Consider the following 19,216-nt stretch of genomic DNA (forward strand, 5'->3'; position numbering starts at 1 on the left):
CATGTTATGAGTTAGGAAATAGATTTGCTTAGGAGTGTCCTTTAAGATTCTGTTCCCACTGCTGGGGGAGGCGGGGGTACTTAGTCTGGCTATGAGGGAGGGCATCCCACCGCCCAGTAGAATACAGGAGAAGGGGATGGTTACAGTCATGGATGGGAGCTTGGGAGGGCTGCCCGTCATGTGGAATGGCCTGAACTCAAGGGTGGTGTTAGCAGAAAGGGGCATTTTCATAGCAGACTGAGGAGACTAACCTGGTTGAAGAAGCCAAGGCAATGAGGAATACCTGATTCAGAGTGCAGAGAGGGGAATGGAAGTTTCACCCTCTGTAAATGGGGGTTTATTTCAACACTCTTAGAGGGAAACTAAATCTCAAGGAAGCAGAACACGAGTTGGCTGTGAAGAACCTTGTTGGGTCCCCTTAGTAACTAGGTAACTCTTGAGGGTCGGCACCAAGTCCAAGAGGGCAAGCCCCTGAGGCAGGAAGTGGGAAACAGTAAAGCAACCAGATTGGCATTCTTGCCCTGGTGTTGATAGCATGTGACCCCTCTAGGCCTGTTTTTTCTTGGTGGGATATCCCACCTCATGCTACAAAGGTTTAAAGGTAGGATTGAGAGTATGTGCAAAAATGCCTGGAAATGGCACAAAGCAACATAGGCTGTAAAATGGTCTCTCAGAAAAGTTGCTTCCCAACTTTTGCTCGTTTTGATTACCAGAAGTGCTCTTTTTTCAGCTTCTCTGACCTTTTGGCCTCTTTCTCCATTCCTCTTGTTTTGGTTTCCTCTCTGCCCACCAATTACCTCCTTAGAATCACACCATACAGATGGTTTGCCTGGCTGCTGGTGGCAGAGAGAAAAGGCTGGCTGTTACTTCTTTTTCTCAGAGAAATTGCCTCTGGCTGATAGGGCTCTATCCCTGTGGCCAAAACTTCTTGCTGTAACCCCAGAAACCTCTATCAGTGGAGGGCACTCACCAATCTTGGCTCTCTGTGCACTCATTCTGCACAAGCGGAATTCTCCAACCTCAGGGGAGAAGAAGGTGGTCTGGCTAATTCCTGGGTAAGGCGGTCACTTTCCTCCCCAGCTTACACTTTGCCATGTGAAAGCTCTTGGGCCCGTCTGAGATCGACTGGCCACTAAACTGATATGGGCCTATTTTGGAAACTTTCCTCAGAACTATTAGCAATATGAGAAGGCCACCAGATAAGAACCCCAAGTACCAAAGTGCCTGAGATAAGGCTATAACCTCAAGTGCTTGGACCTGAGGAGTGAATCGCATCTGGGCTTTGTGTCCACAGAAATGCTTAGTAAGGGCGAAGCAGCAATTGAGAAAAGTTCAACGACAAAAAAGCAAGACCCTAAATGGCTTTTGTTAATGAGAAGCGATTTGGAGGAACATGCATTCAGTGAGTGGTAAAGGCCTTCTTCTCAAGGACTTGCCAGTGTGTTCTCTCTTTCTGGTACAGTCTCCTCTCATCCTGCTTCTCCTCATCCTCCAGGTATTAGCTTCCATGCCACCTCCCCAGGGAGACCCTGCTCCATTCCCTCATTGCCTTATGCCCCCTCATTATTCATTCTCATAGCTACCCTTTGATTTTGCAGCATTTACCACAAGTGGAATCAAATAATCTGTGTCATTCGCATTGGTCTGGTTCAGTGAGAGATTCCCAGCACCTAGCACAGTGCCTAGGTGCACATAAATATTTGCTGGGTTAATGCACTGGGGCCATGACTGAAAATCCACACACACATATAATAGGGTTGAACATGGGACTCCTTCTGACAGCTTTGGTGGAAGTCACAAGGCAACAGATTGCTGTGCACCCACAGCTGTAAAGCACGATGCTACATCACATATGCAGGGCTTGCAGAAGTTGTCAAAATACCCAGTTTTGCTCCCCTTAGCTTTTGGCTCCTCTCACTGGCATAAGGACTTTTAGTTGAGAAGTCAGCTGATGTGAGAAATCTGAGGGCTTCCATAGAGGGCTGGGATTGTGCTTCCCCTCACCACAGGTTAATGATAGCAGCTTCCTGAAGACCACTTGGATGTTGGCATGGATATAGAGTAAAAGAAACCTGGTGCACTGCTGGTGGCAATGTAAGTTGGTGTAGCCACTGTGGAGAACAGTATGGAAGTTCTTTTGCAAATTAGAAATAGAGCTACCATATGATCCAGCAATCCTGCTTTCTGGATATTTATCCAAGGAAATTAAGTTCTCAAAGAGAAATCTGCACTCCTATGTTCACTGCAACACTATTCACGATAGCTAAGATATGGAAAGAAACTAAATGTCTATAGATGGACGAATGGATAAAGAAAATGTGGTATGTATGTATACACATCACACACAGGAATATTTCAGCCTTAAAATGAAGTCCTGCCATTTGCAACAACATGAATGGACCTGGAGAATATTGTGCTAAATGAAAAGCCAGAGAAAGACAAGTACTGTATTTTCTCGTTTACATGTGTAATCTAAAATAGCAAAACTCGTAGAAGCAAAGTAGAATGGTGATCACTAGGGGCTGGTGGAAGGAGGAGATGAAGAGGCGTGATGGCCAAAGGGTACAAAATTTCAGTTATGCAAGTTCTGGGGATTCACTATACACCATGGTGCCTGTAGCTTACAGTACTATATCGTATACTTAAAATTTTGCAGGAAGGTAGTGGCACCTGGGTGGCTCAGTTGGTTAAGCGTCTGACTCTTGACTTTGGATCAGGTCATTATCTCCTGGTTGTGGGACTGAGCCCAGCATTGGGCCCCGTGCTGGGCATGGAGCCTCCTTGGGATTATCTCTCTCCCTCTGTCTCTGCCAAAATAAATATTTTAAAAAAGTTCCTAAGAGGGTAGATCTAATGTTAAACATTCTTGCCACATACACAAAAATAATGTTAGTAAAGGGTGTGAGAGGAAACTTTGAGAGATGATTTGGTATGTTTGTAGCCTTGATGGTGGTGATGGTTTTATAGGTGTATCCTTCTCCCCAAACTCACTAAGCTTTTTACATGTCAGTCATATTTCAATAAAGTGGTTTAAAGACACAAACAAAATCCCTTATTTGTGATTCCTCAAGTTTGGGGGGCACAGAGGACTGGTATTTGCCTGAAAAAATACACATAATGCCCCTAGAGCAGGATGGAGGATGCATTTGGGAAGTTGCTGCACTCTGAGGGTGGCAGGCCCAAAGTGCTAATTTTTGTTTATGGCTGGGGTGGGAGGGTGGATGAGACCAGATGGAAGACTTCTAGTTGCCGTGTTGGTGTGGTTTAGAATGAGGCCATAGGCAACTGGCTTCCTACCTGAAGAGGAAGGTGTGTGTGTGTGTGTGTGTGTGTGTGTGTGCGCGTGCGCGCACACGTGTGCGGGCATGCTTGCGCACACAAGCACGCTCTTGGAAAGGCTGGCTAAAGAGGCCCTGTCAAAACCTTGCAAGGCTGGAGGAACTCAGCAGGGCACCTTCCAAGGTACCTGGGATGGGTTCTGATGATGCCTGTAGGAAGTCAAGTCCAGGTTCGGGAGGTGCTAAGATCTCTGCGGCCCTTAACTCTCCTCCCTACCATCTCCTCCATCAACCCTGGAGGTGGCTGAGTGGTGGGACAGTAGGGATGGTAGCAGGAAGCACTTGGCTTCCAGCAAGCCTAAGCTGGAAGAGGGGAGAGACTTCGATTTTAAATGCATTTCAGAGTTTTGGCTGTTACAGAAGGCTGGACTTAGTAGTTACTGAAAGGAAACTGATTCGAAGAGTGACCACAGGGCTTATCAAGAGCAACTGTCCTGGAGGGATTGAGATCTGCCAGAGATTTCTTCCCTGAAGGCAAGGAAACAGCTGCCGGAGTGTGTTTGCAGGGGCACGTGTGAGAATACATAGTGTTGCTTTATGATTGCCCCACCCGGTCCCTCTCATTGAATGCACCCATCTCTCTTGAATCCTTGCGCAACTACAGAAGATAGGTACTATCCTAATTTATCAGAGATGTTGGAAGGGAGATCTGGGGAGTAGGCAAATTGCTCTGGGTCACAGGTTGGTGGATCTCAGATCTAGGGCTCTATTCTTTACTCTCTATACCACAAAGCATTTTCAACTTCCCTCACTTTCACGTCTTGCTGACAGGTCTTTGGTTCTGAACTCGCTTTCTCATCTATAAGCCAAGTCATCTGTAACCAATGACAGGAAAAATGCTAAGATGTTAACAGAAGGGAGGAGCCATAATAGTTCATTCAGGCAAGAGCAGTGAGTTAAGAGAAGGGAGGAGCAGGTGAGGTGGTGATGACTGGTTACCAGGGCAATAAAGACTTGTCATCAGTGGCAGAGAGAGGAAGGAAGATGAGGGAGGTGAGGAGGTGACTTTGCCAACAGTCCCCAGTGTGCTCTTATAGCTGCTCTCAGCTGCATAGTTCTGTGGCTCAGGTGGCCCCAAGACCCCTGGAGACCCTCTTGGCACTACTTTGACAAGGATGACTTAAATGAACTCTGCCTTTGAGAGGAGAAGGAAAAGCTTCCAGGTGTAAGAGAGTCTTTTCCATAGCAGGCTTTTCCCCAAAGCCTCTTACCTGAAATGAACTGTGCCAACCCACTCTGGCACCTGCCTGGGCAAGAAGCACTCAGGCTTACAGACAACAAGGCTCTTTTTAAAACTCTCTTGTATGAAGACAAATGGAAGAAATAATTAATAGAATATTCAAAGTTAAGCTCAAGTTTGGAAGAAGTGCATCAGCACTAAGTTACTGGTAGCCATGTTGTTAAGTGAAGCTAACTGACACTTGGAAAGATTCACAGAGAAAACTTACTTCACAAGACAATAAGTTGTAGAGTGTTGAAAATGTTCTGGGCTGTGTTTATCATACAATAGGGGCTCAGTCACAGTGATACAAAGATCTAAATTAACCTAATAGGATTTTTAGTCCTGCTTTTAGGCTGCTTGTTTGTCAGGTATATTGTAACAAAACTTTGCAAATCCAAATAAAAGATGGAAAGACATAATTAGAAGATAGTGAAAAATATATAGAAAACTTACTAGGTCCCATGCACCATTCTACCTATACATTATCATAATCCTCTGATGTAGGTACCGTCCGCTTCACGGATGGGAAACAGGCTGCAGGGCTTTATAAATTTGCCTGTGGTCTGTAGTTTGTGAGTGGCAGACCAGGACTCTAAGCCAGGCTGTCTGGCTTGATTGCTCTGAATCACATGTGTACAGTGTGCCTTGTTTGGTACTTTATGACTCTGTATTGTTGGCCATTTGTAGCTATGGGCTGCTCTCAGTCCCTCCCAAGGAAGAGTGTATAAGCTCCTGGGGTCCCATCCTGCTCTGTGTGGCCGTCATTTAAACATCTTCGTTTCATCATCTATGAAATCCAGACAGTTCTGGATGCTGTTAACAGGCTCTGCTTGCTCTATCATTACAGGAATCCCTAAGTCCTTCAATTGTCCTCAAAATGTCTATGCTTGGAAGATTACAGAAATGCTAGGCATAAAATAAGTGTAACCAAATCTCATGTCGAATTTAAAGAAATGTCAGACCAGAGTTGCTTTAATGAAGATTAAAAAAATGATATATAACATCTGTAGACTGCTGTCCTCTACCATGTCTTTGACAAGTGGGAGAAAAGCTATAGAAAAAATATAGTAGGAAATGAAATCAGAACCTGTCAGTTATTATAAATAAAAGTAACTTTTAAAATCAGTTCATTTTATATTACAAACCATTATATACTGTTGAGATGCTTAATATTCCAGAGGCAACTAGAGGTGTGAATGCTAAAGTTGGAAAGAGACATCCCCTATGCAGGTGTCCAGTTTGTTAAACATGACAAAGGGACTCTCAAAGTAAGGTCAGTCTGCCATTGGTAACTAATTCCTAAATCATGAATTGGGGAAGATATGGTAAGGCACATAGACCTAACTGACACAGCAGACTCTTGCAGTAATCCAAATCCTCTGGCCATGTTAATTTTAAATAGGACATATATGAATAGCCTGCCTCATTTATTCTTTGAATAAATTATTATTGAACACCTCCTCTGTGCCAGATCCAGGGCTAGGATCTGGGAACAGCCTAGAGAACGAGATAGTCTCTACTCTCTTGGAACTTATTTAATAATACAACTAGTTGTTAGTTATAATTGTGATAAATGCCACAAAGGGGAAGTAGAAGATGAAAGAGAGCATACACCATTGTGGCCTGAGTTAATCTGAGATAGGTTGGGGAAGGCTTCCTGGAGGAGGTGATGTTAAGGGGAGATCTTGAGTGTGGGGAGGACTTAGCTAAGTGAGGAAGGGGTGGAAGATGGACCTTGTGGGACAGAAGGGACAGCAAATACTGAGTAAGGCCTTGGGATAGAAGCACCTGAAGGCAGGTCTGTGTGGTGTTCAGAGGGTGGGATCAGCAGGTGATGAGGCTGGCGAGGTGAATCACGCTGCCTATTGATACCACAGTGGAATTCTGTAAGCCCTTAGGAATCCCTAAGTCTAGGAAGGCAGGTGGCCATTCCTCTAGAAGCCCAAGCTTTAGAACTCAAGCGTAGTGGCTAATCACATGAGCTCATCTTTAGGAAGCACTCTCCTACATTTCACAAACCCAGAAATGGAATTCTTCTTCATCTACAAATACCCATATTGCATCAAGGATCTAATTACAGTAAGACAAACCAGCCTGGCTGGCCAGTTGAATTCAGCAGGCAGGAGTTATAAATGACACATCTCTATTGTCATGCATAGCAGAATCATCTGACCCCAGCTTGAGAATTGAGCAATCATAAAATAACAGAGCTACTTCCTGCCACTGCCAGTCTCCTGTTCCAATCTCAGAAAGGTAAAACCAGTGGAGCAGGTCTGCATAGGTTTGGCATTCAATAAAATGAACCCCAAACACTCCACCTGGAAGCCTCAAGCCTCTCTCTGGCTTTGCCTCCGCTGCAATCAGTTGAAAATCAGTTGAGGCAAATTCTCCCTATTGCTTTCAGCAGACAATCCATAATTTAGATGGCTGTTTTTCATGGAACTCCCCTGTGCTTTATAAACAACGATGAAGCCTTTTCCATGGCCCAGTAAGAAGGCATGTTTTCACTTTACCTGAGGAAGGGGTTAAAAGACAAGTACAGTGTTAAATGTCCAGTGGGGGAGGGCTACGGACACAATCATAACACTGGGGACCTCATTTGCTCGTGAGGCTCTTTGTAGACCTAACCAGAATCACTGCTGGCACCGACTGACCGATTGTTCTAGGTTTTCATGTCAGTGTTCAGTTGAGGATTTCTTCCTTTCCCTCCTATTATTCCTTCAGAAAATGTGTAAAACTTGGAGGTTAAAGATCTAGCTAGGAGACTATCCTTATGTCTAATTCAGACTGGTTAGCCTCTAGAGCAGGAGTCTGTTACTGAGATGGCTTTTTTTTTTTTTTTTGAAAGATAGTGAACACAAACGAGGGTGGGGCAGAGGCAGAGGGAGAGAATCTCAAGCAGGTTCCACACCCAGCACAGAGCCTGACGTGGGTCTTGCAGGCTCGATCTCACAACTGTGAGATCATGACCTGAGCCAAAATCAGGAGTCGAGATGCTTTAACCGACTGAGCCACCCTGGGGCCCCTGAGATAGCTTTTTACTATGAAGAAGAGATCGTGTGATTCCAGACCCTGCCTCCTGTCTCCACCTGCACTGTCCCAGTCTCCTTCAAATAGCCTGATAAGACTGCAGACATTCAAAAACAAGGGAAACATACTTTTTCTTAAAAAGTACTTGGCCTTCCTTCACATTTACCATTTCTGACAAAATCAACTTACAGACAATAATCTAGATATTACCCCACCCCCCACATTCTAGTCTCCTTTGAATCAAGAGTTTGTCTAGCCTGTGTGGTGTCACTGGAACGGTCACTTTGTGAAGCTCATTGTAAGGTACCAGCACATGAGGGGCAATATGGAGAAACGGTTAAGAACGCAGATGCCAGGGTCAGGTTTCCCAGATTCCACTGTTTACTAGCTGTGTCATGTTACTTCTCTAAGCCTCAGTTCACTCACCTATAAGATGGAGATAACAGGGTTGAGGTGAGGAGTAATGGGACAATGCACGTATAGGAAACAATCGGTAAGTGATTCTTGTTCTCCAAGTAGATGTTGCCTCTGGAGGGCATGCCCTACACTTTGAAAACAGGCAGGTCCTGGAACAAATACCCTGCCTCCACTTCCTAGAGTCGCCAACAAGAAATAGCTCTGTCCCAGGAGGATCATTTACATTAGGGCATCAGAGAGCACTGTTAGGGTTTTTTTGTTTTTGTTTTGAAAGATAAATTTAAGAGCCTTGAAAGGAGACAAAGGAAAAACAATTCCCAGAATTGCAAAGTTAACATTTTTATTGAACTGAAATTGGTGTAGAACAAAAGGGACCACCACAGCTGCTGAAAAGTCCTTGTGACATTTTACCTTTGAGGGTCCTAACATGGTTTGGGTGGAACAACTGAGAAACAGTGTGTTACGTGTGTGTGTGTGTGTGTGTGTACACACACACACACACACACACACACACAGAAATACTTAGAAATGAGCCTCACATCCTTGTTTAGTTTTGGGTTACAAAGAACAATGATAACATCTTCTGTTGCCTTCATTTAGTAGTGTCAGTTAATATTCTTTCACAAAAAGTTCCTCAAAATGCTGGCTAGAATTTCCCCCCCATCCGGTACACGTAAGAAAAGGATTCAATAACACTTAGGCAAGTAATAAACCATAAGAACTTCAATAGTAGTAAGGGCATATACCACGCATACACGACTCAACACTCACACTGCCAGAAATACAGTGAACTGGCTAAAGAGTTTCAGCCAAGTTCCAGAAGCAGAGAATGCACTAGTGGAAGGGGTAAAGCAACCAAGGAGAGTGTTGGAACTGATGGACCACTTGTGTCTAACCATTTCAGGATCTTGCTTCCAACATGGCAAGTATGCATTTGTTTTACATCATGAGGTGAAATGCTTTAAGGGAAAAGAAAACTACAAAGTTTAAAAGATCAGAGATGAAAGGAAATGAATACTGAATTTTTACAGTCACTGTGCATGGAGCAATGATATAAACTGACCACACCAATTATTTTTGTGAGAGCAAGTACTGAACCACCATCAAACTCAAGAGTTGGAAGTTACCCCCAAGTATTCCAAGGGAAATAAATAACAAGATAGGAAACAGAACCCCTGCTTAAAAAACAAAACCACATCTAGTGAATGTTCCTTTTGGTTTGTACTCAGCTGCTCATTCAATCTGGAGTTAATCTGGTGTTGGTAAAAATTTCCAAAAGTGCTTCAAATTATTTTAGATGAAATGTGACAAATGCACACACACGCGCACACACACATACACACATCCCTCATTCTCTCATCTTGATAATGCTGTTTTATACTTACTGTGTCTCTCAAAACAACTAAATAAATCTTTCCACTAGAGTAACTGGTACTAAGTGGCCACTCATTCCTGTAGCAATTATTTGAGGGAATCTAAAAATCTTGCAGTAGGAGATAAAGGATGACTATAAATATTTTACTAGGCTCATGGCCATCTTCAAAATAGCAGATTCAGAGATTTATAGCTCAAATTTGCGCCAACAAACACACATTTTGCAAGGATCTGCCCAATGTATATAACAAACATCTAAATTAAGGCTTTTATAGGTAGGTGGTCAGGTCTGTGAATGTGCAACGCTGGATTTTCATGACCTATCTCCAGCTTCCATTATCACCCAATTTGTAAACCAGAAGATGTGCTGTTGTGGGTAGGTGGGAGCTCCAAGGGCTAACAACCAGGGAAGGCTTGTTCGTAAACAAGATCTGAAATAAGAGTTGGCAGTGAAGCAATTGAGAGGATGCCTCATATCATGTAGAGGGAAGAGTGATTTGTACCTGCTGACATGGATAGGCATGAGATTTAGAGACCTAAAGGTTTAGTGCCATTACTAAACCAATGGTCCTCACACTTTGACTTGCAAAAGTCACCTGGAGCATATATTTAGGAAAATGTGGAGACCTGGGTCCTATACCCAGAGATTCTAATTTGGGTGATGCAAGTGTTTGTCCAAGTACCTTGCTTTTGAAAAACACTGCTCATAGCAAATAGCAGCAGACGATCTTTGATTAAAAGGCCCAGATGTCCAAGAAATGACACCAGTGAGGTCATTACCTATAGACAAATCCCTCAGGAGACTCCACCATAATATAAGGAACACATTTATTCCCATTTCCTATCTTTTTTCAACTCAAAGTTTGAAATCAATGAACATTTAGTAATGATTGTACCAATTCTGAGGTAAAAGGAAGAGCACCAGGGATCTCAATGCTAAAAGAAACCAATTCTTTAGGACGTCTGTGCTACAGAAAAATCAAATTCCTGTAGTAATGTTACAGAGTTATAGTGTACAGGGTCTTGTATCAGTCTTTGTATCGCCTTTTACTTCTGCATACATTTCTATATTATCTACTCTTTCCAGTTAATGTTTTAGAAGAATTCAAAGAGAAAAGTTCATCTATATGCTCTCAGGTTCTCTAGATACCAACATTTTCTGGTTTATACCGATACACAACAAAGTTACTTATTTATTTATTTATTTTTTGGATGCTGGAGACAAACATCTTTATTAAAGATACTACCAAAATTTTGGCAAACATTTCAAAACAGATTTGTAAACATAATGCTTCCCTTTTCAACTGGCAGCACTTTGAAAAGACAATACGATAAGACAACACAACTTGAATCAACATTAGTTCAAAATCCTTATATTTTTGACCACATAACTTATGTTCCCACATGATAAAACAAATGATAGTTTAAATCAACGTCAACAGATAAACTCCATGAAATGAAAGTTTGTGCTGTTTGATGAATCACAGTATGTTATGGTTAAATATATCTGCTCTTTTTTATATTCCTGGCTCCCAGGATGAAAAAAAATCTTTAAATATACATTTCATGTAGGTAATAGCTTCTTTGCATATCTCTCTTCAAAAAATACTTTATAGCAGTATATAAATAGGTTACCTACATGTTTAATTTTATAATTTTGCCCCAAAACTATAGATCTGTTTCATTTTCATAACATATTGATTTTGCCCAACATTAATAAAGCTGACAAACTGTTGAAATGGAAATGCTTTTGTCTTCCACGATAGAAGTAGCAATTTGACAGAAAACAAAAACAAAAACAAAAAACCCTACAGTAACACTCGTCTGTTGTTTAACCTGAGCGTTTGGCCTACTGAGAGTAGCAGCTTTTTTCCTCCATGCACGCTCACATCCACACCACCTCTGCACACATACTGGTCGAGCACACGCTTTCAGACGCTGGTAGGCCACAGTATACTTCCCATTGCTCTAACCAAGTGGGAAGTAGTGTAGCTAATGATTAACCACACTATGTACACAACTAGCAAACACCTTAAGGCAACCATTGCAATGGGGGGTTAACTTGCAGGGCGGATTTACTGTTCTAGATCAAGTCAGCCTGTATGTACATATGTGTGCATATTTATACACATACACATACACCTTTCTATTTCTTAACCCTCCAAAACAATGTTTTAAATTTTTTTTGTATTTTTGTGCAAATTTCTAAATATTCTACCATTTAAGGCAAAGAGTTTGCATTAAGAAAGGTCAGAAAATAGGCTTATGTTTATCCAAAAGCATTTCACCTTGCACATTACTGTTTTTTTTTTTTTAAACACACATAACTTTGAAGTATGGACATTGGATCCCCAATATCTTAAAAAAAATCATTTCTAATGACAAACATAAGTTTTTAAGGAAAAGAGCTGATTTGAAGTATAGACACTGGATCTCCAATATCTAAAAAAAATTATTTCTATTGACAAACATAAGTCTTGGGGGTGGCGTAGGCATGGGAAGAAGGACCAGAAAAAGCAGCTTCAAAAATGCAGGGAAGCAAAGTAAAATGGAAAAAAAAAAAAAAAGTAAATAACTCAAGTTTACTAATACTGAAACTTTCAACAAGCAAAGTTTCATTTTTTTAGCATCTTAGAGCAACTCATTTGGAATTTTAAATAAATAAGCTTAAGTTTATTCACATCTTCTGGTCCAAGCAGAGATCTAGTGCCATGACTCTGCTTGCTGTTGGTCAAATTCACCTATTAGTCTTTTGATGTGAGCCAGCTTGTTATGAAGATACTCGCATCTGTATTTTTCTTCATGATAATTGGGACTGGACTGCAGAGGAAACAGACGGGAGGAATTAGGTTGCAGAATTTATAATACTGCCCCAACTACGGGTCAGAAACCCACAGCGATGATTCCTACCTGCTTGATCTTCTGATATTCTTGTAAGACTTCTTCATGAACATTCTACAAAATTAAAAATTAAAATCAGAAGGGAACAATTTTTTTTTTTTTTTTTGGCAATATAAACAGCTAACACACATTCAGCAAGGGTGGGGAAATACTGATGATGGGAATGTAAATTGGTACGCTCTTTAAAGAAGACAATTGGCAACTGCTATCAAAATAGCAAATGCAAAACTGACTCAGCACTTATACCTCTCTTTCAGATTTGCTTGCTCCTGAGTGAAATGCTGCACGCAGAAGGTTATTTGCTGCAGTACCGTTTGTAAAGCAAAAGACAGTAAAGAAAATTTAAATGTCCATTAATCCATACAAAGGAATACGAAAAGGCCATTAAAAGGGGTAAGTGCTTCATGTACTTATATAAAGTTCTCTAAGATGCATTATATTGTTTAGTGAAAAAAAGCAAAGTGCAGAATGACTTATACAGTTTGATATCATTTGAGAAGAAATATAATACATTCTAACAACTTCCTTCTAAGATGCACGTTTCCTCTCATTTTAATGCAATCAAATAATGTGTGACAGTTTAACTTACTGGAACAGAAGACAATAGTACATATTGTAACTGATGACATCTTAGATTCAATTACATATAGCACACAGGTGAATTTGCTTGTGTATATACATGTGTATATACATCTTACACACACAAATCTCTGAAAGAATGCACTGGGAACCAGTACCATTGATTGCCTCTCAGGAGAGAAATTGGGTGGCTAGGGAAGATGGCTAATACTTATCTAACTTTATGTACTATGGACTAAGCAGTTTCCAAATACTTAGGTTTATTCTGCACAACTCTATCTAATCACTTTATTTTATGGATGGGGATTCTGAAGAAAGTTAGGTAATTTGCCCAAGGTCACACAAATATTCAATGGTAGAGCTGGGAATCAAACCCTGGCAGTTTAGCTCCGTAGCCAGCTCCTAACCACTAAGCAATCCTTGGAATTACATTTTAGTTTAAATATAATTATGGTACACTGGTAAATAACTACATGTTAAAAAAAAAAAAAAAAAAAAGAAAGAAAGAAAGAAAGAAAGAAAGAAAAAAACACCCCACCATATCAATGACCTCTTGCACCCTCAAACACAAATTCCTCTGGCAAAGTCTTCCATAACTCTAGGCAGCCTGTTTAAAGATTAAGACCCACTAATGGAAGGCATGGTCTTTAGAGCACAGATGCTCTCAGGTTGTTTTGCCAATTGTGGGAAACCCATTCACGTTCTCTCATGTGGGTCCCTGTCAGAACAACAGTTACTAGGCCAGAACGAATGCATCGTCTACGGTTGTGAATTGTGACAAATTTATCTGGCCTACATAAGGAGGGACACATTCATTTGTATTAATCCTTTTGCTTATAACTATGAGAAAGAGCAACCAGTATGTGGGTCTGGCTTTTACTGGTTTGCCAGCTATGGTAATACTACTAATTAAAGTAGGGAAGGGAAAATGGCTTAGTATCTGTTAACAAATGTCAGTCTTTGGAATAGCTGGAAACACCAAGCTTTTCTTCACTTAAGCCCCAAATCTCTGTGGTATTAAACCCTTTTTATATTTTATGTCTATATCTTCCCTATTCTAGGCCAGATTGAGTTTTTTTTCTAAAAAAACATAGACTTGAAATAGCAATTTTTGGGAACAGCACAAGATCTAACAGCTATGGTCTGAGTTGGCAATGCAGTTAAATATTTCAATGAATTCCAAATCAACTTTTTTCCTATTTAGTTGTGTTTGCTTTTTACCTTGATACTCTATTATGTTACAGTAAGTATATAAGCCTCTATTACATATTTGATACATATTATGTTATATAAAGTTATTTTCCACTGACAGAAATACAGTTCGTTGTGTTTACTTATTTTAGAGAACTATTTCAAATACTGTATTTAGTTTCCTAGCTAATTTTCAATGAAGACCAAAAGCTGCAGAGAGGCTGGTTTGCCAGAGGACATTCTCCAAAGGCCAGTGGGATGCCTGGGGGTGGACCGGGTAGAGAACAAAGAAGGTAAAATATGGAAGTGAGCCTGTCTAGGAGCAAACATGTTTACCTGATACTCTTTTGAGCCCGGAGAAAGCCGCTTTCGTTGTGCATCAAGTTTGATAAATCGTCTAGCTACAGTCTCCATCCTGGCATGCAAGGCCCTGTATTCATCATATTCAGCATTGAAGTCATCCTTGTAATTCTGGCGTTGCTCATAGGAGACGATAGCAATGTATTTTCTAATAAGAAAAAAGAAAAAAAATATAAATGGAGAGAGACTACAGAATAAACATAATGCACAAGTCTGACATTTAAAACAAATATTTAGAAACTGTATCCAAGCATGTTTCCCTAGATTGAAAGTTGCCCTGCCACTGTTTGCTGCCATGTCACTCCTTCAAAGAACTTTCAGGTGAAATTATCCCACAGGAGAGCTTAAGATGTTCAGTGAAGGAAAGTTAAATGTGAAAAGAACACGGTGGCAATGGAATTGAAGTGTGACTAGAAAACAAGGCTTATACAGATTTAGCTTCCTAAACCTTTCTCTATCCAAAATAATTCACCACCATTCTAGCGGCAGAGGCCAACCCATCTGTTCCGAGTCACACGGAAACAGAAGGACTCGGTGGGTAACATGAAACCAGGAGAGTGTCACCCAGTCACTAAGTAAACGCTGAAGTCAAAGCTCTCTCTAGTTGTGCGGCTAAGAGGAGGTCTGTCTTTTGGCCGTTTACACCTGCTGCCAGTAAGGTGCCTGAGGCTTGTTCCCTCTGCCTCTTTCCTCCCATGTTTGACTAGGCAAATGTATAGAATACAAAAGGGAATGAATAATTTTCCTCTTTTGAAATGACAGACTGGAAGAAAAAAAAAAAAGAAAAAAGGGCATATCTCTCTAGGTCTTTTCAGCCCTAAAGTGTCATATTCTATGTAACTGAACGTCAGTGTCACAGTATTATTCTAACTTAGTTTCTTCACGAATCTGTTTCACTTTAGGGTGTAAATACCTCTAGGGAACTGGTGAGTGAAGGCCATTTTCCCAGCGTGTCAGTTTTTTCAGTGGTAAGCAAATTAAAACATCATTTTAATATTAAAACACAGTATTATTTGTTTGTGGCTCTGGGAAGTGGGATCACACCAGGGGCTGGCCTGGGTCTCTGTACTCTGCGTTCCTGCCATGGAATGCTAAGTTCCCTTGACTTTCTGAGATAAAAACTGACATTCCAAAGCAATCTCCATCAGGGGCAGGTGCTTCAGCACTCCCGGACATGCACAGATATTCTTAACTGTGGGAAAACCTTGGAGTTCAGTCCTTCACAAAAATGGTTTTAGATAACCTTACCAGTTTTATTTAAAATGAGATGGCACAAATGTCTGGTTGGCAATGTGAGAAAAGCGATGCAACTGAGCACTTAATGTCCTCATTAATATTTTTATTCATGCCATGTTAGCCTCTGTGGAGGTTCGGTTTCTAAGTGTGAGGGAGACAGCACTGGTATGCTGATGTCTCTGATGTAAGAAGAGTGTGGTGAGCCAAGCAGTGACGCAGGGCTGTCCTGATGTCACAGCGGAGGAAGCCCAGGGCGGGAAAGAGCTTCCTGGGGACAAGTGCAGGTAAGCAAAACGGCTATACTGCTCGAGAAACTCTGGCTTAATGTGTTCTATGAAATATCCTGCTTTCTCAAGATCACACACAAGGCTACACACTCAGTATTTTATTTAATAATTTCCTTAGGGAAAAACACCAATCTGGCCAACAGTTGTGTTGCTATTATAGAAGATTATTTGGTTATATTGGCACTTTAATGAAAGGCATTTCACTATTTTTAACAAAAATTGTTATGGTTCTACAGCTGGCTCTAAATGTAATGATGGAATAAAATTTTAAAGGGTTTGGATATTTCACAGCCACAAGTAACAAAAGTATTCTTATTATATAAAAATTAGGGATATTGTGGTTTAGGTATGAATTATTCAGAGGCTGATCATTAAGGTTTTATTGTATGTCTTTTTGGTTTTCCTAAGAAACAGCTTAAGTTCTGTAATTGCAGTGATTTTTCTGAAAATCCATGATTTCTCACCATTTTAAGAAAATTGGCTATAATCATATAAGACAGTTTTGTGACAAAATAAATTGCTTTTACTTCAATAAATTAAGCCAACGATTACACAGGTTACATACTTTTGTGATTTTTGAGAGCCAGAAACGTGACAAATGTGCCAAAATGCACTGAGGCAGATGCAGCGACCATCCCTTAGATTAGGATGTTAAAAACCAGTTTTTAAATATAGAATTAACTGGTTAAGTTGACAAAGCACAGCAACATCCTGAGTGCATGAGGAAAGGGTTAGAATTCTTTTTTAGCCTCCCCACACGATTCTGTCACACAGAACTAGTTTACATCAATATTACAAAAAAGAGGAATTCAAAATCCACCGCAAGAGAATGAGAGCACAGTCCTGCAGTTGTCAACGGAGGGGGCCAACTTCCGCAAGACTTTTAAGGAGAAGTGGGTTTGCAGTAGGAGAGGCAAACCCCCTCATCAGTGGAGCCAGACGCTATGCTGTCCCCCAAGCAACCCTCCCTGGGCCAGCTTGGTGGTGGCCACTTTTCAAAGCTCCCCCACGCCCCGAACTCTAAAACCAAATACCGCCTCCGATGAGAGAGTGCTCGGTATGGTTTCTTGGGTTCTTTTTAGTCAAGAGATGATAACCAGCATTATGGTTTCATGCTGTATCATTCCCCAATAAGTATAGCTTTCACACTACTGTTAAGCAAAAGTAACACATTTTAAGTATATTCTTTACTCTGGAAATCAACATTTTGTGGTACACGGAATGCTAAACAGCACAGTTTAACTTTGTCCACCATGAGATGCTAATAGAGAAAAAACGTTCATACAGCTCAGAGTCCATTTTCCAATCTACATTCAAATTATTTTGCACACTTGTTCATTTTCAAAGCTATCTGCAGTCAAATCTGTTTGTTCTTCCACTCTCCATTTTTCCAGGCTCTTGCAACTTAATTATTTCTTCTTACAGAAGCCTTTGAGTCTATAAAAAAGCTAGAATTATGTCTACAAGTTATAATTTTTGTGATAACCAGTTACAAAAATGTCCCCAGCTCAGCGTTTAGCAACTTGTTGTCATAACAAGAAAAACATTATAACTGGTACTAAAGTGAAATGATCTGATTTTACTCTTCTCTCCTTTTAAAATTAATTCCATGGCAGAACTTTATTTAAATGAAAATCAGTCTATCTCTACTTTGTATTAACTGTGGAGATTTAAGCACTTTATCAGTAATAAACTCTCTCTTTGGGGCAACAAGTGAATGTGCATTGATAGACTGTCAGCTTTGAAGAGTCAGACCCCTGAAATCTTCCACAATCAAATGCCTGACCTGGCCACAGAACAAAGGACAGGCTTCTCTATACTTAAAGGCCACAGAGCAGAACTCAGCGCTGGGGGAGACACAACCTGCTTAGGCAGACAGGGGTGGATTTGGGACGAGCAGGCTTAATGGCAGCCTTTCAAATGCAGGGGTGGCTCTGGGACTCTATTTCTGGAACTTCTTTTCTCATTTGCAAATTATGGGAAAAGAATTTGCAAACTTTCTAAAATTAAACAGTTCTCTCCCATTGGCAGACATCTGAACTTACATCAAATAATCTGGGAGTTCAATTGTTGAAGAAGGCTCCGTGGAGGCAGTGCAGCCCTCTTTAACTCCTACAAAGAAAAAAAAAATCAAGCTTTCACCCAACAGTATGGTTATAAAATGCCTATAATTCTAAAATAGATCAGAAACATCTGGAACACTCTTCCTCAAATTCTATTCTTCCATCTCAATAAGCAACAGTGAGCAAGGAATACAATTGCACACGAACAACAGAGGCCCTGTGAGCAGGGCCAGCAGAACTGACGCCAGGCATTGAAAGCGCCCTGGCTACCGCAGTGTCTGCACAATAAAGGAATTCCGTCTTAACCCAAGGTCAGTCTTCTATTCTTTCAATAACAGTTGTGGCATCTGCCCAGCAATTCAAAGACTGTGCTGGCAGATGCAGCCATACAATGGAAGATACAAATTTTACATCAACATCTACTTTTCATAGGATTCGAACAAGGCAGATGAGACAATGAAGTCAGGTAGCAGACCGCTTCAGTCACTGTATTTTATTGCTACCCTTTTTGTATGCAGACAGTGGAAGGGGTAGGAAGTTTTCCCATATGGGTTTTGAAGTAATTTAAAATAAGTCATTACTGAACACCGATGTACACTCCTCTGGTCTCTTATCTCTAAATCTCATATTACTACACAGATTTGTTTAAAAAAAAAAAGACAAATAAAGTGCCAGTCATTCATGGCTATGCTATGAAAATGTGTAAAATCCCTCACTCAGGATTCTATTTGTTTGAACACAACCAACATTTCCTGAGGGTAAGTTTAGACTTTTTATTAGGGTAACTTTTTATCATTCAAACTAGAATTAAATTAATAACTCACATCCTAACCCTGCCTGCTGGCAAAATGGACATGTTCAATATAAAACAAAAGTGAATATTTGATAATTCCTTAGTTCAACATTTTAAAAGACCAAGTATACGAAATAAATTATGCAGACTCTGTGGCCTTATTGTTGTGTGTGTGTGTGTGTGTGTGTGTGTGTGTGTAGACTTTGAGACTCCCCCCACTCCTTTTTTTTTTTTTTTTTTTTTTTTAAATAATAGCCTGAGTCTTAAAGGAAAAGGCATTAAGTGCATGTCAACCTGGCTTCTTCTTTGCCATAGACCTAGATAAATTCCAACAGATTCAGGGGATGTGGGTCTGGATCTATCCTCAGTTTGTGATAATCTCAAATGGCTTTGAAAGGTACTACATCCTTAGTGAAGGATTCAGA

At 40.7% G+C, this 19,216-nt stretch overlaps 1 protein-coding gene across 1 annotated transcript in view; it reads right to left on the reverse strand.

The window, feature by feature from the left end:
• Positions 1-8,330: 8,330 nt before the first annotated feature.
• ELL2 (elongation factor for RNA polymerase II 2) overlaps positions 8,331-19,216 on the reverse strand; it is a 73,762-nt gene continuing 62,876 nt past the window's right edge. Inside the window, exons 9-12 of the mRNA XM_047839001.1 lie at positions 17,981-18,047; positions 14,389-14,560; positions 12,292-12,336; positions 8,331-12,201 (exon numbers count right to left, since the gene is read on the reverse strand). Of these exons, the coding sequence (XP_047694957.1) occupies positions 12,085-12,201; positions 12,292-12,336; positions 14,389-14,560; positions 17,981-18,047 (401 nt within the window). The 3' untranslated portion in view covers positions 8,331-12,084. The remainder of the gene's footprint in view (positions 12,202-12,291; positions 12,337-14,388; positions 14,561-17,980; positions 18,048-19,216) is intronic.

Source organism: Prionailurus viverrinus, chromosome A1, assembly GCF_022837055.1.
Source record: "Prionailurus viverrinus isolate Anna chromosome A1, UM_Priviv_1.0, whole genome shotgun sequence".
Classification (NCBI taxonomy): domain Eukaryota; kingdom Metazoa; phylum Chordata; class Mammalia; order Carnivora; family Felidae; genus Prionailurus; species Prionailurus viverrinus.